This window comes from Antedon bifida, chromosome 4 (genome assembly GCF_963402885.1).
Source record: "Antedon bifida chromosome 4, ecAntBifi1.1, whole genome shotgun sequence".
NCBI classification, from domain to species: Eukaryota; Metazoa; Echinodermata; class Crinoidea; order Comatulida; family Antedonidae; genus Antedon; species Antedon bifida.
This window is the reverse complement of record NC_136229.1, coordinates 6,360,105-6,384,824: the sequence shown is the minus strand read 5'-3', so window position 1 is coordinate 6,384,824 and position 24,720 is coordinate 6,360,105. Positions and strand designations below refer to the sequence as shown.

At 33.5% G+C, this 24,720-nt stretch overlaps 1 protein-coding gene and 1 pseudogene across 2 annotated transcripts in view; both read left to right on the top strand.

Annotated features, from left to right (window-relative positions):
- Nucleotides 1–24,720, top strand: part of LOC144841286 (integrin alpha-8-like) — a 53,459-nt gene that overhangs the window by 18,215 nt on the left and 10,524 nt on the right. For both annotated transcript variants that reach the window (XM_078697562.1, XM_078697561.1), the window contains exons 5-23: nucleotides 4,179–4,243; nucleotides 4,765–4,813; nucleotides 6,088–6,177; nucleotides 6,810–6,895; nucleotides 11,204–11,316; nucleotides 11,878–11,980; nucleotides 12,577–12,679; nucleotides 13,679–13,776; nucleotides 14,398–14,494; nucleotides 15,020–15,065; nucleotides 16,745–16,849; nucleotides 17,203–17,258; nucleotides 17,869–18,020; nucleotides 18,669–18,800; nucleotides 19,607–19,671; nucleotides 20,972–21,119; nucleotides 22,005–22,091; nucleotides 22,815–22,900; nucleotides 23,593–23,682. In XM_078697562.1, coding sequence (XP_078553688.1) covers nucleotides 4,179–4,243; nucleotides 4,765–4,813; nucleotides 6,088–6,177; nucleotides 6,810–6,895; nucleotides 11,204–11,316; nucleotides 11,878–11,980; nucleotides 12,577–12,679; nucleotides 13,679–13,776; nucleotides 14,398–14,494; nucleotides 15,020–15,065; nucleotides 16,745–16,849; nucleotides 17,203–17,258; nucleotides 17,869–18,020; nucleotides 18,669–18,800; nucleotides 19,607–19,671; nucleotides 20,972–21,119; nucleotides 22,005–22,091; nucleotides 22,815–22,900; nucleotides 23,593–23,682 — 1,771 coding nt within the window. The remainder of the gene's footprint in view (nucleotides 1–4,178; nucleotides 4,244–4,764; nucleotides 4,814–6,087; nucleotides 6,178–6,809; nucleotides 6,896–11,203; nucleotides 11,317–11,877; nucleotides 11,981–12,576; nucleotides 12,680–13,678; nucleotides 13,777–14,397; nucleotides 14,495–15,019; nucleotides 15,066–16,744; nucleotides 16,850–17,202; nucleotides 17,259–17,868; nucleotides 18,021–18,668; nucleotides 18,801–19,606; nucleotides 19,672–20,971; nucleotides 21,120–22,004; nucleotides 22,092–22,814; nucleotides 22,901–23,592; nucleotides 23,683–24,720) is intronic.
- On the top strand, nucleotides 19,870–19,987 carry LOC144841623 (5S ribosomal RNA; annotated as a pseudogene).

Sequence of the window (24,720 nt, the reverse complement as noted above, 5' to 3'; positions counted from 1 at the left end):
TGAACTAACTATCATACCTCCACAATTTTCCGGGGTTTGGAAAGGATTAAGGTTAACTGTACCATTGGATTGTTCCTGCTGTGAAATTAAAGACTTAGGTTCCTCCTGAGGAAGACCAGTATATGGGTTACGTAAGCCAGCACACTTATCTACATCTTGTCTACAATGTTTTGCCAAGTGACCCTTTCCATGACATCTGTAACATGTAAGGCCGGTATTTGGTTTAAAAGCAGTTGTAGCCCGACAATTTCTTGCTAAATGTCCTACCCGATGACAGAGAAAACACGTAACAGGATTTGACCTAAATGGGGGAGTATTAATGGTGGGTACAGGTTCTTGGGTTACCTGTCTATGAGTGGTGGTAGGCACTTTTTTTGCTGCTATTATATTTCCGAACATACCTCCTCGTGCTTCTAGGTACTGCTCAGCAATATCAGCCATTTCACCGATAGTTTTTGGTTGACGTTCTCGAAGAAATAACGCTAACTCTCGACCACATCCATCAGTAAACTGCTCTCTCAGTAGAAGGTCTTTAAGCCCATCATAAGTTTGTGTTGCTTCTGCCAATTCAATCCACCTGGTCAGATAATTTTCTATCCTTGCTGCGCATTGATGACCACTTTCTCCTGTCTCTGGTTTCGCCAATCGAAGTTTATTTCGGAACCCATCTGCCGTTAACTGAAATCTTTTCAGGAGAGCTGTTTTCAATGTCCGGTAACTATCTGCATCCTCTGTGGAAAGTCTAGAATACACTTCGAGAGATTTACCAGTTAATAAAGCACTTAAATTTATAGCCCAGTATTCAATACTCCATCCCTGACTAACTGCATATCTTTCATATCTTTTCAAATAGGAATCTAGGTCATCCTTTCCTTCATTGAAAGCGGGCAACTTGGGAGTTCGAGCATTTACCTTATTGGTGTTTGGGTCACATGTTTTAACTTGAGGAGTGTCCCCTCCCTCTAATTTTACCTTTTCTAACATTAACTGCATTTCTAATATCTGTTGGTCATTTCTGCGCAATTCTAATTGATGTGCCCTCGCCTCTCGTTCCTCCTTCTGCTTTTCTTTCTTTTCAAATTCCTCACTTTTCTCTCTCTCACTTACAAACTCTCGCAACTCCATGCCACTATAACCCAACGCCTTACCAGCCTCGACGAGTCTTTCAAGATCCATGATGCACACTGCAGCCTTATCGTTTTCAATATCTGCAATAAGAACACTAAAATAATGTTACGATTTTTTTTCCCTGTATTTTTTTTTCAATATTGGCATCTCCCGAACGAGCCCCCATAAATGTCACGAAACCTTGCCAATTTAATCGTACAGAAAAATAATTACAAATTACTTCAAGAGCTTCTATCGTTATTTTAATTTTTTTTCCCTTTTCTTTTAAACATTTATACCTCAGGCTCAAACGAGCATTCATATGAAGTTTCACATTAAACCATTCAATAATATCTAATAAATAAATACCCGTTAACAATAACCAAATAAATAAATATCTTACAAGTTCCTTTTACTACCCCAATTATCTCTAGAGATGGCCTTTAACCCTTTCCCAATACTCAAAACCCAGTTAAATACAATAAACTAATAAATGAATACAACAATAAATAAATATTTACTTCTATCCAAAAAACCCTCTACCCTAAGTCCCCTATACGTATACTTGCATCATCGTTACACTTTACAATATTATTCAATTAATTTCATCATATAAATCTCGAATTACCCTCTTAAATTACTATCCCCATTCCCTACAGTATGATCTAATTAATACAACACTTTCTCTATCTCGTCTTATATACTTCGATTATAAATCATTCATCGCCTAATATCTTTCAGTCACTAATTTTATTAATTTCTCTTATTTATTTTCGTTTCTTTTTCACATAATTATATAATACTCGTTAATTAATTTCACAAATCAGTATCCATTAATATTTATAATAACAATACTTGATAACGTTGATCAGAATGCCATGTAAGTTCAAATCAGGTGACTATTTCACACACAAGCGTTGTACATAATAGAGTTCAACATATTATTTCTGCAACCGTCCTTCTTTTCTATAACAGTCTCCAATTTACTGATACTAGTAGGTAACAAGCGTTGTACATAATAGAATTCAACATATTATTACTGCAACCGTCCTTCTTTTCTATAACGGTCTCCAATTTACTGATACTAGTAGGTAAGTGTTTCCTCTCCGTCTTCATTCAATTCCAATATCGTTACTGTTCTGTATTTACAAGTGTTCTGGTTTCCCGAGTCTTTTGGTTATGCATTCAGTTAGTCAATCCGTTCTTCAATCCTATAGGCTACCACTCAATTATCAGACGTAAAAGAAACGTTAGTCAAGTTAAGGAGTTATTAATTACAGGACTACAATATCGCTGAAGTGTGCATCAAATTTCTCTTACTTTTGGTTTTCTTAATTTTCTCCGCTTAGCTTCTTATCCCTACAACACTAGTAGTTTGCCACACCCAATCAAGAAATGCAACACTCAGCTTACTCCCAACTCCTTGTTTCAACCTCGCGCCGTTCCCGCACACACTTTATATACCAACCCATCATCCAATAAGAGGCCGCTACGCATGAATGACCCCCCTCATACGGTACAATGGAACAAAAATTAAATCACTTGTGACATAGTTACAAGGCTTAAAAGTAAAGAAAAGTTATAACATATATACAGAAAAATAAAAGCATAAACAATTTGAAAGATACAGTAAAACAAAGTTTTTTTTATATAAAAGATACCTTATTATTAGTAGCACAGTATAATTTGTGATAAACTAAAAAGTTTAAACAAATTTGGCTTGTTTCACATAGCAAGCAGAATCATGTCACAGCTGGGAAATACCATGACATTAAGGGCCTGTTTCCACTGAACAAGAAAATACGCATTTAAATATCATATCTTGAAAGGTATTTTCTTGCCAACAGGAATGGGTACTTTAAAAAGAAACCATTTTTAATACGGTTTTAAAAACCATTAGTATTTGAATTTCCTTCACTTTATTCCAAATCACAATTTTTTTACTTAACAATTTTTAAAACAAATGCAATAATATGAAAAGGAATATTAGGGCAACCACAAACAAGCAAAGCTTTACAACTGTGGCACCCTTTAAAAATATAAAACAAATTATTTTAATAATATGCATGAAAGAATCGAAATTTACTAAAAACAGTTTTTTTTATAGTACTGCAAGATAATAAATATGTATATATACTAACTATGGGATTAAACAAAGCATATTATGTACAATGTTCAATACAGTAGATTGTGTAACAACAACAACCTCTGTGACAGCAGAGGAAGCCAATTGTCTTCGTTGTAGTTTCTATTTATCTTATCTAAACTATAAAGATCTTCAAGCCCCCTTCCCTACGTTTTTTAGATCTAATTTAACATCACAAACTATATTTAATGTAAAAATAATACTATATGGTCCTATTGCGATAATTTTTTTCGTCTTTAAACGGTTAAAAATGTGAAAAATAAGTCGATTCTAATAATTATAGCGGCCCGCTATAAATCCCAAAATGCATTGCGCGCGGATTGATATTTTTGTTTTTCACCTGTAATTCGCCCACTTTTCGATCAATCGTGAGGCAAAAACAAATGGAAGACTCCTAACCTTTCAGTGAAAATACCGGGTTTTCCCCAACTTGTATCAACGGAGTCTGGCAAAAATAGAAAGACAATTAATGCAGCAACTATACAACGTCAGGCTAGGTATATAGCTAGCGTACGATGTTCGTACGTTACCGATGTTTACCAGCTAGGCCTACAAAACTAAGCCTAGCTAGGCTAGGCCTAAGACCGTCCACGAGAGGTCGATCGCCGCGAGCTACTTAGGTAGTGCATTGTTTCTCACTTTTTATCATAATTTACCATAAAACGTACATTTAAGACAAGGAATGACATGGTTTAATGTTTTTAAAGTGATATATATGTATTATTTTCCAAAAAACGTCCAAAATTGCAGGGAAGGGGTCTTTAAGTGTCTCCAAAAGTTCTAACAATAGATTTTAAAGCCAGGTTTTAGCTGCCACAATTTCCCTCCTTTTCAAACGTACATCGTCATTGAAATAGTCATCATAGTCATGGCATAATGTATTCAAGTTTTATGTTTTTAATAATTGTTATGTGTTTTGTTGTAGGTTCAAGCATAGGTCATAGTGGAGTAACTCACTGTCAAGCAGGCATGGCAATTGATATTGATCCTGTAAGTACTTAGGCCTACAGTAGCAGATCCAAAGGTTTGAATTAAAAGAGTCAGAGGGCTAAAATATTAATTAAAATGTGAGCGCCGAACCTAAACCCAATGTGCTATATTTTGCATTGTAATTTGCGAGGGGTCTTAAGGGAGGGGATGGCTTAGATCCACCTATTATGAGTTGGCCGGGGTATAGAAAGGGGTTGAGAGAGACTAAAGGAAGAGGGGAACATGTTGCATTCAAGTTACCTGACGTGGCCTAAATTTATAATCATATTGCAAAAAGTTTTTGAGCCATATGACCGCAGAGGTTGCCAAATCAAACAAATAATTTACTCCTCAGATGCTGGCCGGCAAAAAAGAAACTATCTCAATGAAATTTATAACTATTTACACTTATTTTAATCGTTGGCTGAATATATTTTTAGAATAAATTAGTAACATTGGAACCTTTTTTCTGTAGAAGTATGAATTTTCAGAATATTATTATGCAGGCCATAAATTAAAATGTTGATATACTTTGTTTTCAGATGACTAATAGAATGTTTTTAGGAGCACCAGGCAGTTTTTATTGGCAAGGTAAGAATGAAGTAAAAAATAATCTTAAACGCTAGTCGTCATTAGACATTGCGCGTCTCACTTGTGAGATTGCGTATCGATTCATTATCTTTTATGTTGGTTCGATGGGGTTTGCTATGTTTTTTTTAAGGTTTGCGAGGAGCAATACCCCAAATATTAATTATGGCATTACACCAACACAAAATTATCACTGTAGGCCTGCTGTTATTAAGAATGTAAGGTAATGATTTTACCAGATAGAGAAGAAATTCTTTTGGACTGATATTCCAGAATTATTCCTTAATGACACTATTAATAAATATATAACAATATGCTTTTGAATCTTTGAACAAATGAAAGAGATACTCATTTAGTATTAAAATGAAAGATTATTTTGAATTGACTATTTATAATTTACTTGTTATTATAATGCCCTTCACTTTCACCTATTAAACATGACCTACTTGTATATAATATGTTAATATTATAATATGTGTGTTCATTAGTGCTCTATGCAACTTTCTGAATGACTATTACGTTTCTCTATTGAATGATATGACATTATTTCTCTTTAAAATAGTCTTTAAAACCGCACTATGGATTGAATCGATACTTAGTACATACAGATCCTTCCGGGGAATGCCAATATATTTTTTCCTGTTAAATTTCTATTCTGCTGATCAATTTGTATTGATATCATGTTCTCAAAATCTTGGTTGAAAAATAATTGAATTGAATTGATCCTGCCGAGGAATCTAATCTTCCTAAATCTAAAATCATACCTAGCCCTAAAGGATTTTGTATTGCATGGCTGCAGTATGTCTATTTAATAGTTATGTAGTAACTGAATTATCAAAGTTGTTGTGGTACACATGCACTAAACACCCAAAGACTGTTGGTCCTGCATGGCTGCAGTAAGTCTATTGTATCCTCAATGAACAGCAGATATTATGTAGTAACTGAATTAGCAAAGTTGTTATGTTACTGTAACTACATATTCACTAAACACCCATATATTGTTGGTACTGCATAGCTGCAGTAAGTCTGTTGAATTCAAAATGTACAGCAGAAGTTGAACTAAGTTAATATACAGGTACAGTTGAACCTCCGTGAGCGGCCACCTCCCGTAAGTGGCCACTTTTCCCGGTCTCGAGGGTGGCCGCTTACAGGAGGTTCAACTGTATCTACATTAAAGACTCAAAACCATCTTTGATGACAGAGAATTTAATTGATAATGTGATTGTTTTATATTGATTGAGTGTAACACATGTGTTGTTAACCTTTTCTATTTCCAGGTCAGGGGATCCTTTTAGATTTAAATGTTCCAACAACTAATTTAGGATCTAGCAAAGAAGAGGCCTTAACATTTGATGACAGTTATAGAGGTATTAAAAGGTTTCTCTTTTCAATTTAAATTCCAAGGATTGTTTTCGTATCAATAATATCAAAGGTATCAATCATAGGAATTGAACCCATGTGTTGTAAAAATATTCTACTGCAGTTACTGCAGTAACTTACATATTTAAAGCCTATATGTAGCAAGATTTCTTTAGACAAATATACACACTGTTGCAGTGTCTGCTTTATAAACTTCTACATTTATCACAAAAAAAACCCCATAATTTTGTTGCAGTAAAAACTGTAGTCCTGCAGTAGAATAATTTTTACATGATCAGGGGGCAGATCTAGCATTTTGAATTAGGGGTGGGGAGGGGGAGGGCGTACCTTGCTAGAGAAGCGGGCAAACCTTGGCTGAGGGCCACAGCGCCGTCATTTTCCAATACACTCTAAAGCTTGTTTCCAGTTGACATTGAGTTGCGGCGAGTAGGGTAAAGTACTTGCGTTGAATTGCGTTGAGTTTTGGTCAATGGTGACCATTAAAACTGACCAATCAAATAGTTCACAAATTACAACATAATATTTGTGGAACAAAAAATTTGCCCTCTACGTCCCCCGCTAGATCTGCCACTGCATGATCCCTAAATGAGTTATATTACAATTAATTTTTTTCATTCAGGTTATTCCGTGGCTTTTATAACACTTGCCGATGGCAGAAGAGGGTTTGTACTCGGTGTTCCAAGAGGGGAAGATCTGCAAGGAATGGTATGTTGCAATCTAATTGATGAAGTACCTTTGTCAATGTTAGTGTATCCTGTAACATTTTGATAAGATTGTATGTTTGTCTTCTCTCCCGGGCCTTTTGGAAAAATTGAAATAAAAGTAGAAATGGTTCTGTTTTTGCAAAAAGTAGAAATGCTTCTGTTTTTGCAGCAGATACAGGAAATACCAGTTAAATGGTGTTAACAGTTATAAAACACCTAATCAATTGGGTGTTAGAACGCCATTTATCCTGTTAAGGCTGAGCAACCTTTAGCTTTAATGCAAAATAATTGTTATCCAAATCAGCATACCGGGAGACGATCCACTTTTTAATAGTACCTCCGTTTAGCTTCTAACTACTGTCGCATCTTGAATGGTGCATTTCGGGTAATGTTACTGTTTTATCGCAATTGATTTAATCAATTTTTTGGGCGTACAAATTTAGTCAATGCAGAATGCAGAAATGCAGTAGATTTATGAGTTATATTAAACAAGAAACATTTTTTACAAAAAACACCGCTCATCTCAATACCGTCTACATGCGTTTCAATATGTGTCAGAACGCTATTTTTCCCAGACGCTTTGGGATGTGCACATGCCCAGTCCGAGTTTCCAAATGCCATTTTTTTCAGCTGTAGAAAAACTATAAGTTACAGCATGGTAACTGTTTCCTAATGCTTCCGTTCTCTTGAATATACATGTATAAAGGAGCGGCGCGAAAAAATAAACGGTTATTTGGCGTTAGGTGTTTTTTGGCCTATTAATTCAACAAAAACACACCTATTACTTATTTAATACATCAAGGTCATTAAGGTCAGAGTACTGAAAATATACTTCAAAGTAGGCTATTAATAAACACAGAAAATATGGAGTTAATAGAGCTGAAATGAAAATTCTAGAGGGAATTTATTGAAACCAAATTTTACATATTCTTAATGAATATACCAGTTTCTGTCTAGTCTGTGTTAGTTTTATGTTTGTTTTGATTGCATTGTTATTCCCTTAGGAAGGCATTCTGACTGCTTTCCTTTTCCCAGATGTGCCCATGTAGGGAAACAGGATATCCAGGAATTTACGCCATAGACAACATACCTCTTCCTTGTAATAATACATGGTATTTATTCGGCAATCGTCAGTGTACAACAACCAGTAAGGAACATAGAACAATCCATATATCCCCTCTCTATTTTCCATTTAAATATATAGTATGAGGATACAGTAAAGAAATACAATTTATAATTTATAACAGAAAGAGATTTAAACTGCTTAGATATTGACATAAATCGAAAGATTAAAAAATGTGCGAGAGAAAAAAAATCCTGCTGCAAACCAATAGGATCTTCTTCAGTGTAAATTTGATTAAATGAAAAAAAATCCTGCCGCAAACCAATAGGATCTTCTTCAGTGTGAATTTGATTAAATGAAAAAAAATTATAATTAACAATACAGTAAAAATCCATTTTACAATAAGGAGTTTAGTCAGATCTGCTATCAGATCATTATCAATTATTGTTAATTCGTACAGTACATAAATGATAACATATAATAAAAAGCTCTGTAGTACTATACTATACAAAAGTACAGTATCAACAAGAAATATTTCTTACAAAAAACGCTGCTCGACTTTTTGACTAACAATTTTAATCATTGTTCTTTCTTCAGATATAATGATTTATTATATTAATTATTTTTGTTTAATAATCAATTTGTTAAACCCTCATAGACTCTCTTTTCCCAGACGTTTTTTGGGTCCAGCAGCTTGGACCTATAAATTAGTCGAGTTTACAAAATTTCGAAAATGTCAGCCGTAGATATATAGCTTTCCCGCTTGATATAGCTTCTGAATGAGTAGTCCTCTGGGGATATAGCTGGCTAAAGCAGCAGTTCAAAAAAACATTCAATCACCTATGGACCACAGACTGGAAAATATATAGGAAGTCTTGTAAAAAGGCTATTGCTTATTTTATATTTTTGTTATGTTGTGATTTAGTAGCCCTTGCTCTCTCTGCTGATCCAATGCTAAATAAATCCACTGAAAATATGTCACCATTTACCAACAGGATGTGAATTATAAATAAAAGTTTGAATTTGAATGGTGGTATTAATTTCAAGGTGTCCTAAATCCCCAAATCTAAGGACAACAATTAAAGTGCCATGTACAAAATGGATTCAAGCATAAGAAACTAATACTTTAATAGTAGTGTTAACATAGACCAAGAAATATAGTTACTAAAAATAATAAACAATATTATTTATAAATAATGTGAAGAAAACAGAACAATAAGGGACGAAAACACAGAGGAAAAACAATAGCATCATGAGAAAACAATGCACTCAAAGGGTTTATCTGTGGCTGCGACACAATCAGTTCCACGCCCTTAATAGACACCAAGCACCACAGAGAATATGTACATAGTACAGTACTGTTGGTAATTGTCACAGCCAGACATAAGATCAACGGACAATTACGAAGTTCTGAATATGTATTTTTATTTTTTAATCTATCAAGCATAGCTATCCTTTTTCTTTCTTTTCTTGTTTTGCCTTCATCTTCCTTCTATCACAATTTTCTTTCTTCTCTAAATCTATGTCGAATCCATAATTTGGTGTACTATAGATGAAATAGTTGAATACATAGTTTAATATACTGTAGTAATGAATACAGTACTTGGTTGTTTGATACTGTTTACCTTTGTTCCAAAATCTTTTTTATAGCATTTATAATAAAGATAGATCACCATCATAAATAAATTATCATTAAAAGGAAAATCAAAATAAGCAAATCAAGCTCTATGCATAGACACCACAAAAAACAATAAATAGTGAACTCCCCAATACAAACTTTCTGAAAACTGGAAATTTTCCAAAACCAAATTTCCAAGAGGTCCAAAAGGTCTCAAATTCTTTATTGTCACACTAAAAACACATTCAGAAAACCACATTTAGGCCAGCCCAAGGGGTCCAGTTTTTAGAGATAGGGAATTAATTGTAATGGAAATAGGAACTGCTACAAGATTGTGGTTTTCTATTAAAATAAACACACAACAATCAAAAGTACATTCAATCATAAACAGTATTCTGGCTGTTCCTGGTTTTTGTTTCAGTTCACTATTTATAATGTAACGCTAGTGAAACTTTTCATGTTTGTATAATGTATACATAATTTATTAATTTTGGTGAACATTGCTGTTATGGTATGGTAAACATTCATACATTTAAAAGCCTACAATAAAAAATAAATTAAGATTATATAAGTATTTATTCATTAAAATGTGTATAAAATATGTGTAGAAGATTTCATGTTGAACTGTAAATAATTACAAATTCAGGCCAATACAAAACCGTGAAATACTTGCTGTGTTATGGTTGGTTAATTGCGATCTTAATGACCTATGACCTTTCATTCACCAACTTTAAACATCTGTTAATTATATTTGATATATGTATCTATGACAGAACATATTGACAACTTGTATTATAATAATGTTACTATCATTTTAAATGTAACTAAACAGTACAGATGCCCAAGTCTCTATGTGTAAACTAATTCCTATTGTAGAAATTTAAAAATTACATTATTAATTAAGACAAAAATTAAGTGAAAAAAAAACCATGATTGAGTATAATCACACACCTCAAGTAAAATCCCATCCTCTAATTTACTGTAGGCTAAATTTGGACACAAGACTTCAGTAAATTCCATTGTTATGTAATCCAAGTATAATCCCTCCTCCTATATCCTATGAAGCTCCTGGGACTGTACTTTGTAATATACGGATGTATATTTTATTTGCTAATTAACATCCAAATTTTGTTGTATTAAAGCACTTATTAATTTTATAAAATACTGTGAATTGACCAAAATATTTTTTATTTAATTTAAAGTTACAAACAATTAAAATATTATTTTAAATATATTTTTATAGTTTCTACCTCAACTCATCTTGTCAAAACATTAATATCCTAAATAAGGCCTCACTATTAAACATGATACATTTTAAATGAACCTCTCCACAATTTGTATTCAGTCACTGTTTCAATTTTTGTTTGTAATGAAGTATATGTAAGTATGAAATGGCATGTGTGTCAAAAGTTTATCTTTTTAAAATTAAATTATTATATATCATTAAATCCACTGTTACTTTAAACTGACAAATTATCACATACCATACTACGGGCACAAGACAATTTTATGGTTAATGCAACCCATCCCCCTGATTTTAGCCAAATTTCATACTCGGACTTCTACTATGTTATCCGCCATACACAGTAATTCTAACAAAAGTTATAAACTTGTGCTTTTTCCATTAGGTTCAAATTGTGGTTGATATAAAGACATCAAATGTAATTAATACATTTCCCGGTTTCCAGATGGGGTCATACTTTGGCCAGGCATTAGCAGTCAGTGACCTTAATGGCGATGGGTAAGTAAGCGCCAGTACACCTAAATTAGGTAGGTTTTCTAAAATAACAGCAAAATGCCTATAGTAGGCTACCACTAGCTAATCTGGAGTTTGAACACACCGAGGCGCACACCATAAAAAACATGTCAATGCCCCAGTGTTTCTAAATTAGTTTTGCTCTGTTGATGTGAAAGGTGTATGTAGACTGGTAGCAGTATATCTACATACGTTATGTAGTTCACATGTTGGTATTCTTCTAAAATACATGATGTGAGATACTATGAGATGTCTGTAGGCTTACTCTCAACCTGAATAGCGTGCTTTCGCTATGGTACGGTCGCAATTGAATATGGTAATTCATACAGAAAATTTATTCATGCATGCCCTACATAATTATGTGACTCACCGTAGAGCTAAATTTCAAATCGTACCATTTGATTACTATACCAAAATAAAAGCTCGCTATAAATATTGGGGAAAGATGTTATTATCAGATAGGAATGATATGAATTGAATTCTTTCTCCACTGTATAAACAAGTAAAACAATTCTGCTTACAGATTAATATTTCTTTTTTTACTAGGCTTGAAGATCTTGTAATCAGTGCCCCATTGTACGTTGTCACAATATCAAGTCAAAAGAAATGGGATGCTGGACAAGTTTACGTATATTACCAAAACGCTTATGTATGTCATATTGAGAGACTCAGATGGTGCCCTTGTGGGAACCCACCACCCCCATGATTGTTTCTGATTGACACATTAAGTCAACTTTACATGCCCTGCAAATATGCCTTAACATTCTCAAAAACATGCCTTCATATCAATACTTTTATTTTCACCATGATTATGACCTGTTGGGCAACTCCCCCTCCCCCCCACCGCCCATTATCTTCCCCCCAGCCCTTCTCCTATTCCACAACCATGCTTGTATTGTACCACCAATGATTATGCTTCCTTTAATTTTTTTTTTTCATTTGAGAATCCATAAAATATTTCTTATACTTCAGTTCACATGCAGCTGTCTGAACTTCTCCCTTATTATGACTACACCAAGACACTTTTTTTTGTCATACTAGTTTGATAGTGTAGGCAGAACACCCTCCTCATTTCAAACTTCGGGATCTGCCACTTCCAGAGTTTGATGAATAGCTGAAATATTAAAAGGTCATGGCAAACTGATTCACACACATTTTTTTAATGTTTTTTACTGAATTCTTTTACTTTGTTTATTTTCTTTATGTAAATTTTAATATTAAATGTTTTCTGTTTCGTTTGTGTAGAACCAGTTTTTGACTAGCGATGTTTTATCTGGATCTAAGACGAAGGCGAGATTTGGGTTTTCTTTAGCGGCAGTGGGTGATACTAATCTGGATGGATTTAATGGTAAATTGTTGTACAGTCAACTCTCAACTATTAAGCTCTGTCTACACTATCAAACTTCATGGGACAAAAAAATGTGATGTGCCCATATATGGACATTATGATGTCATATCACTACCATATTTGTGCATATCACTACCATATTTGGCCATATCACTACCATATTTGTGCATATCACTACCATATTTGGCCATATCACTACCATATTTGTGCATATCACTACCATATTTTTTGTCAAACTAGTTTGATAGTGTAGACAGAGCTGTACTACATACCAACATTTGCCATGATGCTGATACTGATAATCTATAATTGTCCATAATATATAAAAAAAGATAGAAATATATTTGAAACTTGCATAAACAAATGCTATACAACGAAGAAATAATACAAATTGCAATGTAAATGTTATATATAGTACACATGTATTATAGCAAAAGTTATATACAAAAACAAAACTATCATTAATTATACATTTTCCCATATCTTTCATACATTCACTTTTATATGTGTAGTACAACTAATGATACATATTTTCCCCAAGGAATAATTATGAGGTATTGATTACAAACACAGCACAGATTCTCTGTAATGTATCTAACATTCTCCAGTATCATAAGCATATTCTATGATACAGCATCACATGTGTTTCACATGTATGCTGTATCATACACCCTAACCTAACCCTTAACATTTCATAAATATATGCACCACATGTGATACACATATATTGTCATATGAGGAGATTCTGCATCTAAAGTAAATCGTTTATAAAATTTGGCTAACAACTACAAGTACATATAAAGCTCTGTCTACACTATCAAACTACAAAAACAGTGTGATGTTCCCAAATATGGTAGTGATATTCATCATCTTTCATATAAGGGCGCATCACATAAAGTTTGATAGTGTAGACATAGCTTAGAGACAGACAGACAGAGATAGTGTAGAAGTTTCTTTAGTACCTTTATCTTTCTGAGTGTTGTCTGTTTTTGGTTATAGATCTGGCAGTTGGTGCACCTTATGATGGTGAAACAGGTGCAGGCTTAGTATACATCTACTCAGGGCATAGTGGCGGAATAAGAAAACGTAATCAACAGGTAATAATAATTAGGGTGAATTACTTTAGATGTGTTTCAGTATTTTGAATATGTTAGTAGATGCCTTATGTATTTACAACTTAATCATTCCCACAAACAATGCTTTATATTATTATTATGAAGCTCTGTCTACATTATAAAACTAGTTTGACACAAAAAGTGTGATGTGCCCAAATATGGTAGTGATATATCCAAATATAGAAGTGATATGACATCATCATGTCCATATATTGGCATATCACATTTTTTTGTTACATAAGTTTGATAGTGTAGACCAGAGCTTTATACAGGCAATTTTTAAATTGCATGTATAAAGCTATATCTGTCTATTGTAAAAGCACTTTATTTTTGTCAAATTACTTTACATTGTTATTTGTACCTCATATAAAGCTTGGTTCCCACATGGACACAACATAAGGGCGTGCCTGCAACTCAAGTGAATTGTCCAATCACAAGCGAAAGTTTGGATGATCCATCGCTTGTGATTGGTCAAATTGGTTTTGTTGCACTTATGTCCTAGTGGGAACAAAGCTTTAGTCACTGTTGCTATTTATTTGATAAATCGACTTACAACATTAATTTGTTTATGAACAAATTTTGTATATATTTATTGTTTGGTAGATTATTGAGCCGTCTGTGGTAGCCCCTGGAATAGCCCTTACAACATTTGGATATTCCCTGTCTGGTGGAATGGACATGGATGACAACAACTATCCTGGTATGTATTCCACATTTATGTTGTGCAATAGCGTGTGTCTGACGAAAGTGACATTTAGTAAAGAGGACAACAATTTTTGTTTGCCAAATTAAGAAAATCAAATCATAAAATTTCTGTGTATTTTTTAAATTTTATTATTTTAGTCCTTGTTGAAATTGCCCCACGTGGGGTGATGAAAAACTTGAATTTAATAAAAGTGTGCAAAATAGTTGGAATGGTTAAAATCGTAAAAAATTAGGGCCACAAACATTTTGGGCTTTACATTATTTATAAATAATAAAGTTTATGGCAAACATCTACAACTATGCTCACAAACTAATCATTGTTGTGATAGCTTCTGTTCCTACACCAAATTCCTAAATCAGAAGGTATAACCAGTATATGTATTTTTAAAACCTAATTTGCTATGTTATTATTTATATCGTATCTGAAACAAATGTCAATATACAATAAAGAAAATGAAAAATTCTATCAAGTACCATTTTCCCAATGTTTTTTTATGTTTTTTATTATTTTTTGTTCCAGATGTGTTGGTTGGGTCTGCCTATTCTGATGCAGCTGTATTGTTACGGTAATTTATGATTAAAATAATAAAATTACACCGTATTATCACAGTATATTAATTTTCGTTATTCATCAAGGTCACAGACTAGAGAAAATTTGTATGTACCAAAATATAGAACAAATATAGGACAACATTCCATCAGGTATTCTGGTACAAAGCTCTGGAATGAAATCCCAGATGAATTAATGTTTCTAACAAAAATCAAATTTAAAAAAGAAATGAAAACATACTAGTTGTTTGTTTAGGATATTTATTTATTTCATAAGAGAATTATACTGTATATTTGAGAGAAAGTGTGTTTAAAAAAAAATAAAATTATTTTATGTATATTAATTTTTTAGACAGGTAGCCCTAATTTATTTATATCCCTATTTATATTTCAATGTTTAGGGGCTGAACTTGATTAGTTTTAACTATTTTTTAGCCCTTCCCTTGATATAATTATTATTATATGTATGTTTATAATTTATATTTATGGGTAAAAAAATAAATGAAAATAAAAAAGAATCTATGGCCACTAAATTTAACATCTAGTGGAATGTGGCTCTATACTGTGACCCATCAGAATTTGTGATTAGGTGGCAAGAGTGTTAACCACCAAGCTACAGCTTCAAAATAGAACTTTCAGAATTAATTTGCCAGCAGTGTATCACACTTTAAGTGAGATATTTCCCTTACATAAATAAATAAAACGTTAATGTTTGTTTTCACGACGCTCCACGTGGCATGCGCCAATCGTTATGTGCATAGTGTGAAAATGTGAAAACGAAACATTGACATATGTTTGATTTGCCGGCTACCGGAACCGTGCCGGAACAGGTGTGAAAGACCCCTTAAAAAGACACTTGAAAGACCCTTTATACAAATCCACAAATAAAAATGATAATAAAAACAATCGTTATTTTAGCAAAAATATTGCGATAGCTTAAAATACAGTAATGATTATAGTAAGTAAGTAATACGCAGTAGTAAAAATAAGGAAAATAATTACTACCTTACTGCCTACTATCAGCTGAAAGTGTGTGGCACTGGTACACGATGAGAGAGTCATGTTATCAAACTTTTTAGTTGTTACTCACGCATTAGCAATAGTTCGCACATGCACGTGTTGCTGTACGTACAACATGTGCTTGGTTGTCTAGACAAATAATATGTTAGATAAATCATGAATGATTCCACCGAACTTTCGAGTTAAAATAACGATTGTGAGGCATTTGAAAATAGGCAAACTGCCTTAAAATGTCTTGACATGTTTCGAGAAACTATTCTCATCATCAGAACAAAAAACAACGCCTAGAGTACTTATATACGTGTATGTATGTAAATGAGGAAGTAATTAACATGATAAAACAACAAGGAACGTAGGCAACAAACAATCATATGGCAAGTGTGACGCCTAAGTTATAGATTTGTTTGTTCAAGGAAGGTTTACTCCACGTGATGGGGAGGCCTTCCTTGACCTTAAGTTTGAAAGCGGAATCTGCAGAATTTAGAACGGTGAAGCATTCCGCATTAGCAAGGGCCTTACACCGTTCTGAATCCTGCAGATGTTGAAAAATGTGAGAAGCCTTGTCCCTGAAAAATAATATGTCTAGTTCAGAGGGTGGGTATTTCGGCAATTAAGATCCGCGCCTGCTACTATAAAGTAAATCCAGTGTCATAGTTTTGTTTTCTATTGTTTTCAGATCAAGACCAATAGTGAAACTAAGCAAAGTCCTTACCACTGTGAATCCACCTGGTATCAATCTAGATGTAAAGAATACCACTATTAACAACCTAAATGTTGTTGGGTAAATTAGATTTGTTTTATACTGTTTTTTTCACTTAGATACTCGTTTACAGCTGAGTGAACTTGGCGTTGTTGTTACTGGGATTACCGTATGTTTTCTGACAACAAAAAAAGTGCCCAAATATAGTAGTGATATGTTTAAATATGAAAGTCATATGACATCATCATGTCCATATATGGGCACATGACATTTTTTTGTCACAGACAGTTTGATAATGTAGACAGAACTTAAGTCAACTTTTTCAAATATTGACACCAATCCAATTTTAATTGCCCAGCAAAATTTCCCTCTTTTCAAAATTAACTATTACTACAATTTTTTTAATAATCTCTCTTTTTTTAAAAAATTTTTAGTTTTGATGTTACAGCCTGTTTTGAATACAAAGGAAAATTTGTTCCGGGACAAATAAGTAAGTTATATTTAATAATCATAATCAATCACTTGCCCTACAATTCCACAGAATCACATCCCAATGTTATTTTTACCATATATTAATTTATCTTAAACTATGCATATCATATCATAGAAGAAAATAAACATTTACTTAAAGATGTATTGTCCCCCTGAAAAATAATTCTTACAAATTTTGTCGTTGAATGTGCCATTTTTATGTAACATAATAGTTATTCACTTTGACCCAAATTTGGATTGAAAGAAAATGTATTTACCTGAAAAAACTGTAATTTAAAGCAAGAAGGCCATATACATGGCTGCAGTCGCGTGCTCAAGTTAGTGTTTACCGACCAATAGACCGAGCACCCGACCGACATAGTAAGCTGTAGATTGGCTGATTGGCTGCCAGCAATGGGTTTTTGGTTGAATTTAACAATTTATTTTATCATTTTATAAGTGAAAACATTATTTTTTTTCCCGTTTTTTTCTTCTACAGAAGTGATTAACTTTTTAAACCTACAAAATAACATATTCAAAGTCTGATTTATACATCTTTAAATAATAATAATAAGAAAAAAACAATTTTATATAACCTTGTATAAATTTAGCAAACTTTTTCCTTACAGATATTGATTACACACTGAAGTTGGATGCATCGCAACAAGTTAGTCAATTAAAGAGGGCGCTATTTGTAGCTAGTGGAACTGATTATTTCTCATCACGACGAAGACTGACAGACAGCACAGAAGCTTGTTGGAGACATAGTGCATACATCAAAGTATGTACATATGTGTTAAATATTTGACAAAAATATTAACAGAATAAGATTCAAATTTTATTTTATTGAGTTGATTAAACCTTTGAAGACGTGGCCCATATCCCATACGAGGTCATTTACTGTTTGTAAAGTCCCTATTACGTTATACAGTAGAACCTTTGTTTTACGTACCCTGATTTTATGTTCCCTGGATTTTACGTACGCATAAAATGACCGATGACGTCATCATTTTTAGTAATTTATTACTGTTATTTATTTATGTTATTTTCTTACGTTGAGGCCGCCATTTAACAACAGCAAACCACAAAGCCATGGCTGTGAGACAAGCCACGACATGTGCATTCCCCCTACACCAGCAACTGATAAAAAATACAAGAATTTGTTTAAAATTTTTTATTTGTAACACTTTATTTAAACATCACACAACCTGTATATACTTCTCTAGTTAGGCCTCACAGCTAAGCCTCGCATCTAGCTAGGCCTAGATTAGCTTATCTAGTAACCACTGGATGCTGTAAGAAAAGTAGGCGAACACTGTTGGCCCACTTTCGTGTTCTAGAGGGTGGGATTATTCAAGAGGATATACAGTACAATAAAAAATAACTTATGGCAATATTTTAGATGACAAGCATTCTCTTATTTATTCAGAATGAAATTCGAGACAAGATTAGTTCTATGACTATAACTACAGAGTACCAACTTGTGGACGAGCCAGATGTATATCTTCCAGCTGTGGCTCCTATACTATCTATATACTCACGCGATCCAACCTCCAGTTATGTAAGTGTGTGTTTACTATAGCAGGTTTTGACTTTTCTTCAATATATCTATAATCTTCATGTTTAAATAATTATACTAACAAATATCATTATTATAGTGATACTATACACAGACATAACAACAGTTAAATATGTAAATGTAACAATTTAAGGAATAATCAATTTACTGCAGGATAATGTAATCGATACACAAGATCGTTATTTCAAACTATTTACACTAGTATAGGTAAACATCGTATCTCTATTTCAATCTTCTATCAACTGAAGTATAGCCATGTCTTGGGACCATTATACCTACTAGATAGGCTTTCTTCATCAGTCATCTATGAATGGATGTTCTGTTGAGTGCAGGAATACTAGCTGATCATACCCAGTGCCGTTTTGATTTTACGATCAATCGGGAAATCACCTCACATTGTATAATTAGCCAAGATGCTCGCGTTACAATATTCAGTATTACAGTTGACTCTCCCTATAATAAAAATAGTAAAAATATGGTACTTATAAGAGGCCCTTCCTCAAAAAACCAGAGTGCTGTACATACATCAGTCTGAAAACTGTTCACATTCAGAATACCAGAATTTCTGGAAAACCAGACATGCGTCCGGTATTGCCTAAATATGGTAGTGATATGCCTAAAATATGGTAGTGATATGACATCATATGCGCACATCACAATTTTTTGTCACATAAAGTTTGATAGTGTATACATAACTGTTGGTATACTGTACATCAACTTTTTTTTTATTGAAACAACTGTCAAGTAATCAGTATATGAATATGAAATTGTATTTTTTAATTTTTCAGCTTTATTTTGTAAATAATTGTCCAAACAATGTCTGCATACCTGATCTTGAGCTGAAAGCTGTGTCGTAAGTAGACATGTTTATCTTAATACTTTTAAGAATAAACTGTTGATATAAAGTTTGCGGTACACCACGTATATTAGTTCTGAAAAGAACTAATATGTTTCGATCAATATGCTTTTATTGTCCTCATTCTCACTCCTGAGGATGATCAAAGCATATTGATCGAAACGTAAAAAATCTCAACAGTTCTTTTCATAACTAATATAGGGCTTTACAACGTTGAAACACCGGTTCTCGTCAGATCACCGAAGTTAAGCGACATTGGGCCTGGTTAGAGCTTGGATGGGAGACCATCTGGGAATATCGGGTGCTGTATATGGAGCTGGGGTCCCGTTAGACATTTGAAATCAGCATTGCTGACTCTTAGGCAGCCCCTGCATCTAGTATCTGCCTTTCCTCTGGTGAAGGTGGGCACTGGACGAAAGAAGTCCTTGATCAATGTTAGGACCAATCAAGGTGCTTTAAACAGTCCTGGCTTTGTTTGTATCCAACCTGTTAGTGGCGGTAATTATCGCTGTTGGTTTCGATTGAATAAAATAAAATTAAAATAAAATATACGTGGTATATTGCAAACTTTATATCAACATTTGACAATATAATGATAAACTGCTAAGCAATAATGATGAAAATTGTAAATTGTCTATATTATATGTTGCTAATTAAGTAGTATAGGTATATTATACTTACATCTATGATTTTATTTACCCAATAAACCATCATTTAAAGAAAAAAAAAAAAAACATTTTTAACCACTTCCGGTTAAATGTAATGTTTTCTTTTTTAGAAGAAAAATCATTATTTTGTTCATTTTATTTAGTGAATAACTTAAACTAGAAAATGAAAATATTCAAAGTTTGATTTTATTCATCTTTATTTTTTATATTTTAGGAGAAAATACATCTTTAAAATTATTTTGACTAAAGTGACTTTCTGTACTTTGTATTTAAGAGAAATTGACTCTCTCATTGGTCGATCCACATAACCATTGATATTCATTCATTCAATCTTTTATTTCGGAATCTCTGGTCAATAGAAAGTAAAATTACATATAGATTAATTAAAAATAAACAAAACTGCACTAATTACTACTATTCATGGCTACTGGAGAGCATCTTTGACGTATATAAGACATTGCCCATAATTGTTGAGACTAAAACATTTTCAATTGAATTGAGAATTGAGTGATACATCAGGCCATACATCGATTTTATAAAAATTCATTAAAAAAATGAATATAAACATATTATTTATTGTAGACAGACACATGAACAATTCATTTTAAAGAAAAGATTATTTTTTTTAGTCTTAAGCCGAAGATTGTTGTTGGCGATTCAGATGATGTAGTTTTGAACGTGAAAATTAACAACAGAGGTCAGAAGGCGTATCAGTCTACACTTCTCGTTTTTCTCCCAGATGGTTTAGAGTATAGTCGCATATCAAACAAGCCTAATGTAAGTAGATTTTTTTAAATTTTTTTTTATTTCACCTTATTTATAGAGGGTGACCCTAAACAGCGTATGCTGACAGTCAAGGGTGACAGTGGCTGTGTGTATACTAGTACACCGAGGTAACCCTACTCATCTCGAAAGATGTACTAGGTTCTTTAAAGTGCACATGAGCCAGATGTGTACACTGGACCTATGGTTTATAGTCCTTATCCGAGAAGACTCGTTCTACCACCAGAACCATGGAGCGAGTGAGACTCGAACCCTTGCCGATGTTAATATGGCAAGGTATTACGGTTCCACTGTCTTAACTACTTTGCCACCCACCGCTAAGATGTGTTTACACAGTCAAGTGGAGTTGTGGCTTTGTGGGTGATGATGATGCTTGGCTACCAATCCCAGGGTCCTGGGTTCAATTCCTGTCATGTCAGGATTTTTTCCAATGACAAATTCCAAACTCCAAAACAAACTGCACTCACAAAGGCTTGTAACAAGACTTGTAATGTATCTCTTAATTATTAATAGCATCTGATATCAAATTTAATCTGAATTGTAGATGGACTTCTTAAGCTCTTTCAACACTATCAAACTTTATGTGACAAAAAAATGTGATGTGCCCATATATGGACATGATGATGTCATATTATTACCATATTTAAGCATATCACTACCATATTTGGACACATCACATTTTTTGTCAAGCTTTATTATAATGTAATGTAATTATTGTTCACTACACTTCCTTTGTTAAGAGGGTTAAACTTGACAAGAGAATTTTTTTTCTTTAACCTTCTATTTCCACTTTATATGTTGATGTTATCTGTTTGTGTGAAAGTGAGTTCTCCCTTAATTCATTAAATAAATATTGCTTTTCTTTCCTAATTTATTTAGAACTACAAAGTTGGTTGCACGGAGACTCAAGGATATTCTGGACGAATTGAATGTGATGTTGGCAATCCAATGCCAGAAAATTATAAGGTAATGAACCAACAATGTTGCACATATTTTAAGCTCTGCTTATACTATCTAGTTTGACAAAAAAAGTGTGATGTGCCCAAATATGGTAGTGACATGCCCAAACATGGTAGAGATATGACATCATCATGTCCATATATTGGCACATCACATTTTGTCACATAAAGTTTGATAGTGTAGACAGAGCTTGGTCCATCAATACTAATACCATCTACACATTGTTTTGAAATAACAAGAAGTGCTTTGATCAAATTAATTAAAATTAGTACCATACTTACAGATAGAAGAATTTTAAATCTACTTTTTCTTTATAAACGAATGAATTCTGTATTTTTTGCCGGTGATTTTGCTTCTTTGTATGTTTGTACATTTGAATAGACTGGTTCTTATTTTTGGGTTCCAATGCAGGCACAGATTTAGACACCCCAGCCATCTTTTTAAAAATAAAATATTAATTTAATTTTCTGCAACCTGACGGATTTTTTTTATCATTTATAAAATATTTAGCACCCCCACTCCTAATCTATAATGCTGGATCCGTCCCTGCAATACTACTAAAATCTGTCATCTTCCTAGGTTCTTTAAGTCTATTTGTAACCCTTCCATTAATATTTTTTCTCTTTATTGTTTTTTGATACTAATAAGTTTGTGTAGATATGATGTTTTTATATATTTTCCTCTATATAGCAGAACCATAATATACATTTTCATTTTTTTTATTTGTAGCTTGATTTTGATCTTGTGCTTAGGCCTACAAGCGAAGAAATGATAGGAAAGTATAATACCATGACAATTGAAATGCATGTTTCCAGGTAAGTTGAAATTGATGACATGGTTAATTAAATACATTCACATATATTGGATCAAGTGTTTTGTGAGTATTGTAAGTTCGCTTATACTATTTTTTGGTTGTTCAAAAAGAAATTTTATTTAATACCTATTCCACAACCAGATGAAATTCTTCCAATATTTTGTGAGTGATACTGAACACAAATATATTGAAAAGCATGTATAAAGCTCTGTCTACAATATCAAAGTTTATGTGAGAACAAAATTTGATGTGCCCATATATGGACATGATGATGTCATACCACTACCATATTTGGGCATCACTATCAGATTTGGGCACATCACACTTTTTTTGTCAAACTAGTTTGATAGTGTAGACAGAGCAGCTTTATAGTATAACTCATGAGACCATGTCAACATTATTCTACTGCAGTTATGCAGTTACTGCAGTAAATACTTTGGGTTTGTTTAGTCTGTAAACTATGTTTTTTTTAAAGTAATCATACCCACTGTTTATTTCAGTGTCTACACCTCATAAACTTCTATTTAAAAAAAAATAAAAGCATAATTATTGAAGTATAAAATTGCAATAACTGCGGTGGAATAATTCTGACATAACCCTAAACAAATACAAATTTAAAATAATATTTTGTTGGTTCTTCACTTGTCTCGATTTGCACATTTTAACAGCACTACATTTTGTTTGTTACTTTAGTTCAAACGCAGAGCCTGACGGAACTAAGTTCAACAATGTTGTTAATGTTACAGTGCCTGTTGCTCTACAGTTCAGCCTGAGTCTGAAAGGGTGAGTGAACACAGTATTCTAATTCACATGGGGTACACTATGATATATATAGTTCCTAGATTCTAAGCACTTTACACACAAAAATGATTAATAAAATATCCTAAAATAACCAAAAAAGGAAGAAAAGCAGAGGAACCATTTACACCGCTCAGTTCTCCAGCACTTTGAGAACTCGCCAGAACAGTATTCACAGGAGCTCTGTTACAACCGCTAATGTAGAAAATGCCAGCTAATGTCGAAACAACCGTTAATGTAGAACAATCTACCGCTAATGTAGTAAAACCTCCAGCTAATGTAGAAACACCAACAGCTTATGTAGTAAATACAAATCAACACCAGCTAATGTAGAAACGGTCAACAGCTTATGTAGTAAGAAAAATTGCCTCCCGGCTTATGTAGTTACTATCGCCAGCTAATGTAGAAAATGTTATATATTTTACAAAAAATGTCTAAATCATGTGCAAATGCATCGATCTTTACTTAGCTATCAGTCTTTCCACCTCTCGTAGGAAAAACGACCACACATCGTAAGCAACCATCTCTGTTAAGGGACCGCTTCACACAATCGACCACCTCTCGTAAGGGATCACCTCCTCTCATAAGGGACTGCTTCTCATAATCGACCACACTTCTCGTAAGTGCCTCTATTGAACGACCACTGTCTCTGTTAATGGACCGCTTCTCATCATTGCCCACCTCTCGTAAGCGACCACCTCTCTTAACGACCACACCTCTCGTCAGTGACGACGTCTTTTAAAGGACCACCACCTCTATTATAATCGACCATCTTTTGTCACAACGCCCTCTCGAAATGACCACCTCGACTGAATGACCACCGTCTCTGTTAAGGGACCACTTCTCATAATCGACCATGGTCGTTCAATAGAGGCGGTCACTTTCGAGAGGTCGTTGTAATGGAAGAGATGGTCGATTATGAGAAATGGTCGTTTAATAGTGAGAAAGAGGTCGTGGTCCCTTAAAAGAGGTAGTCGATTATGAGAAGCGGTCCGTTAAACAGAGATGGTTGCTTACGATGTG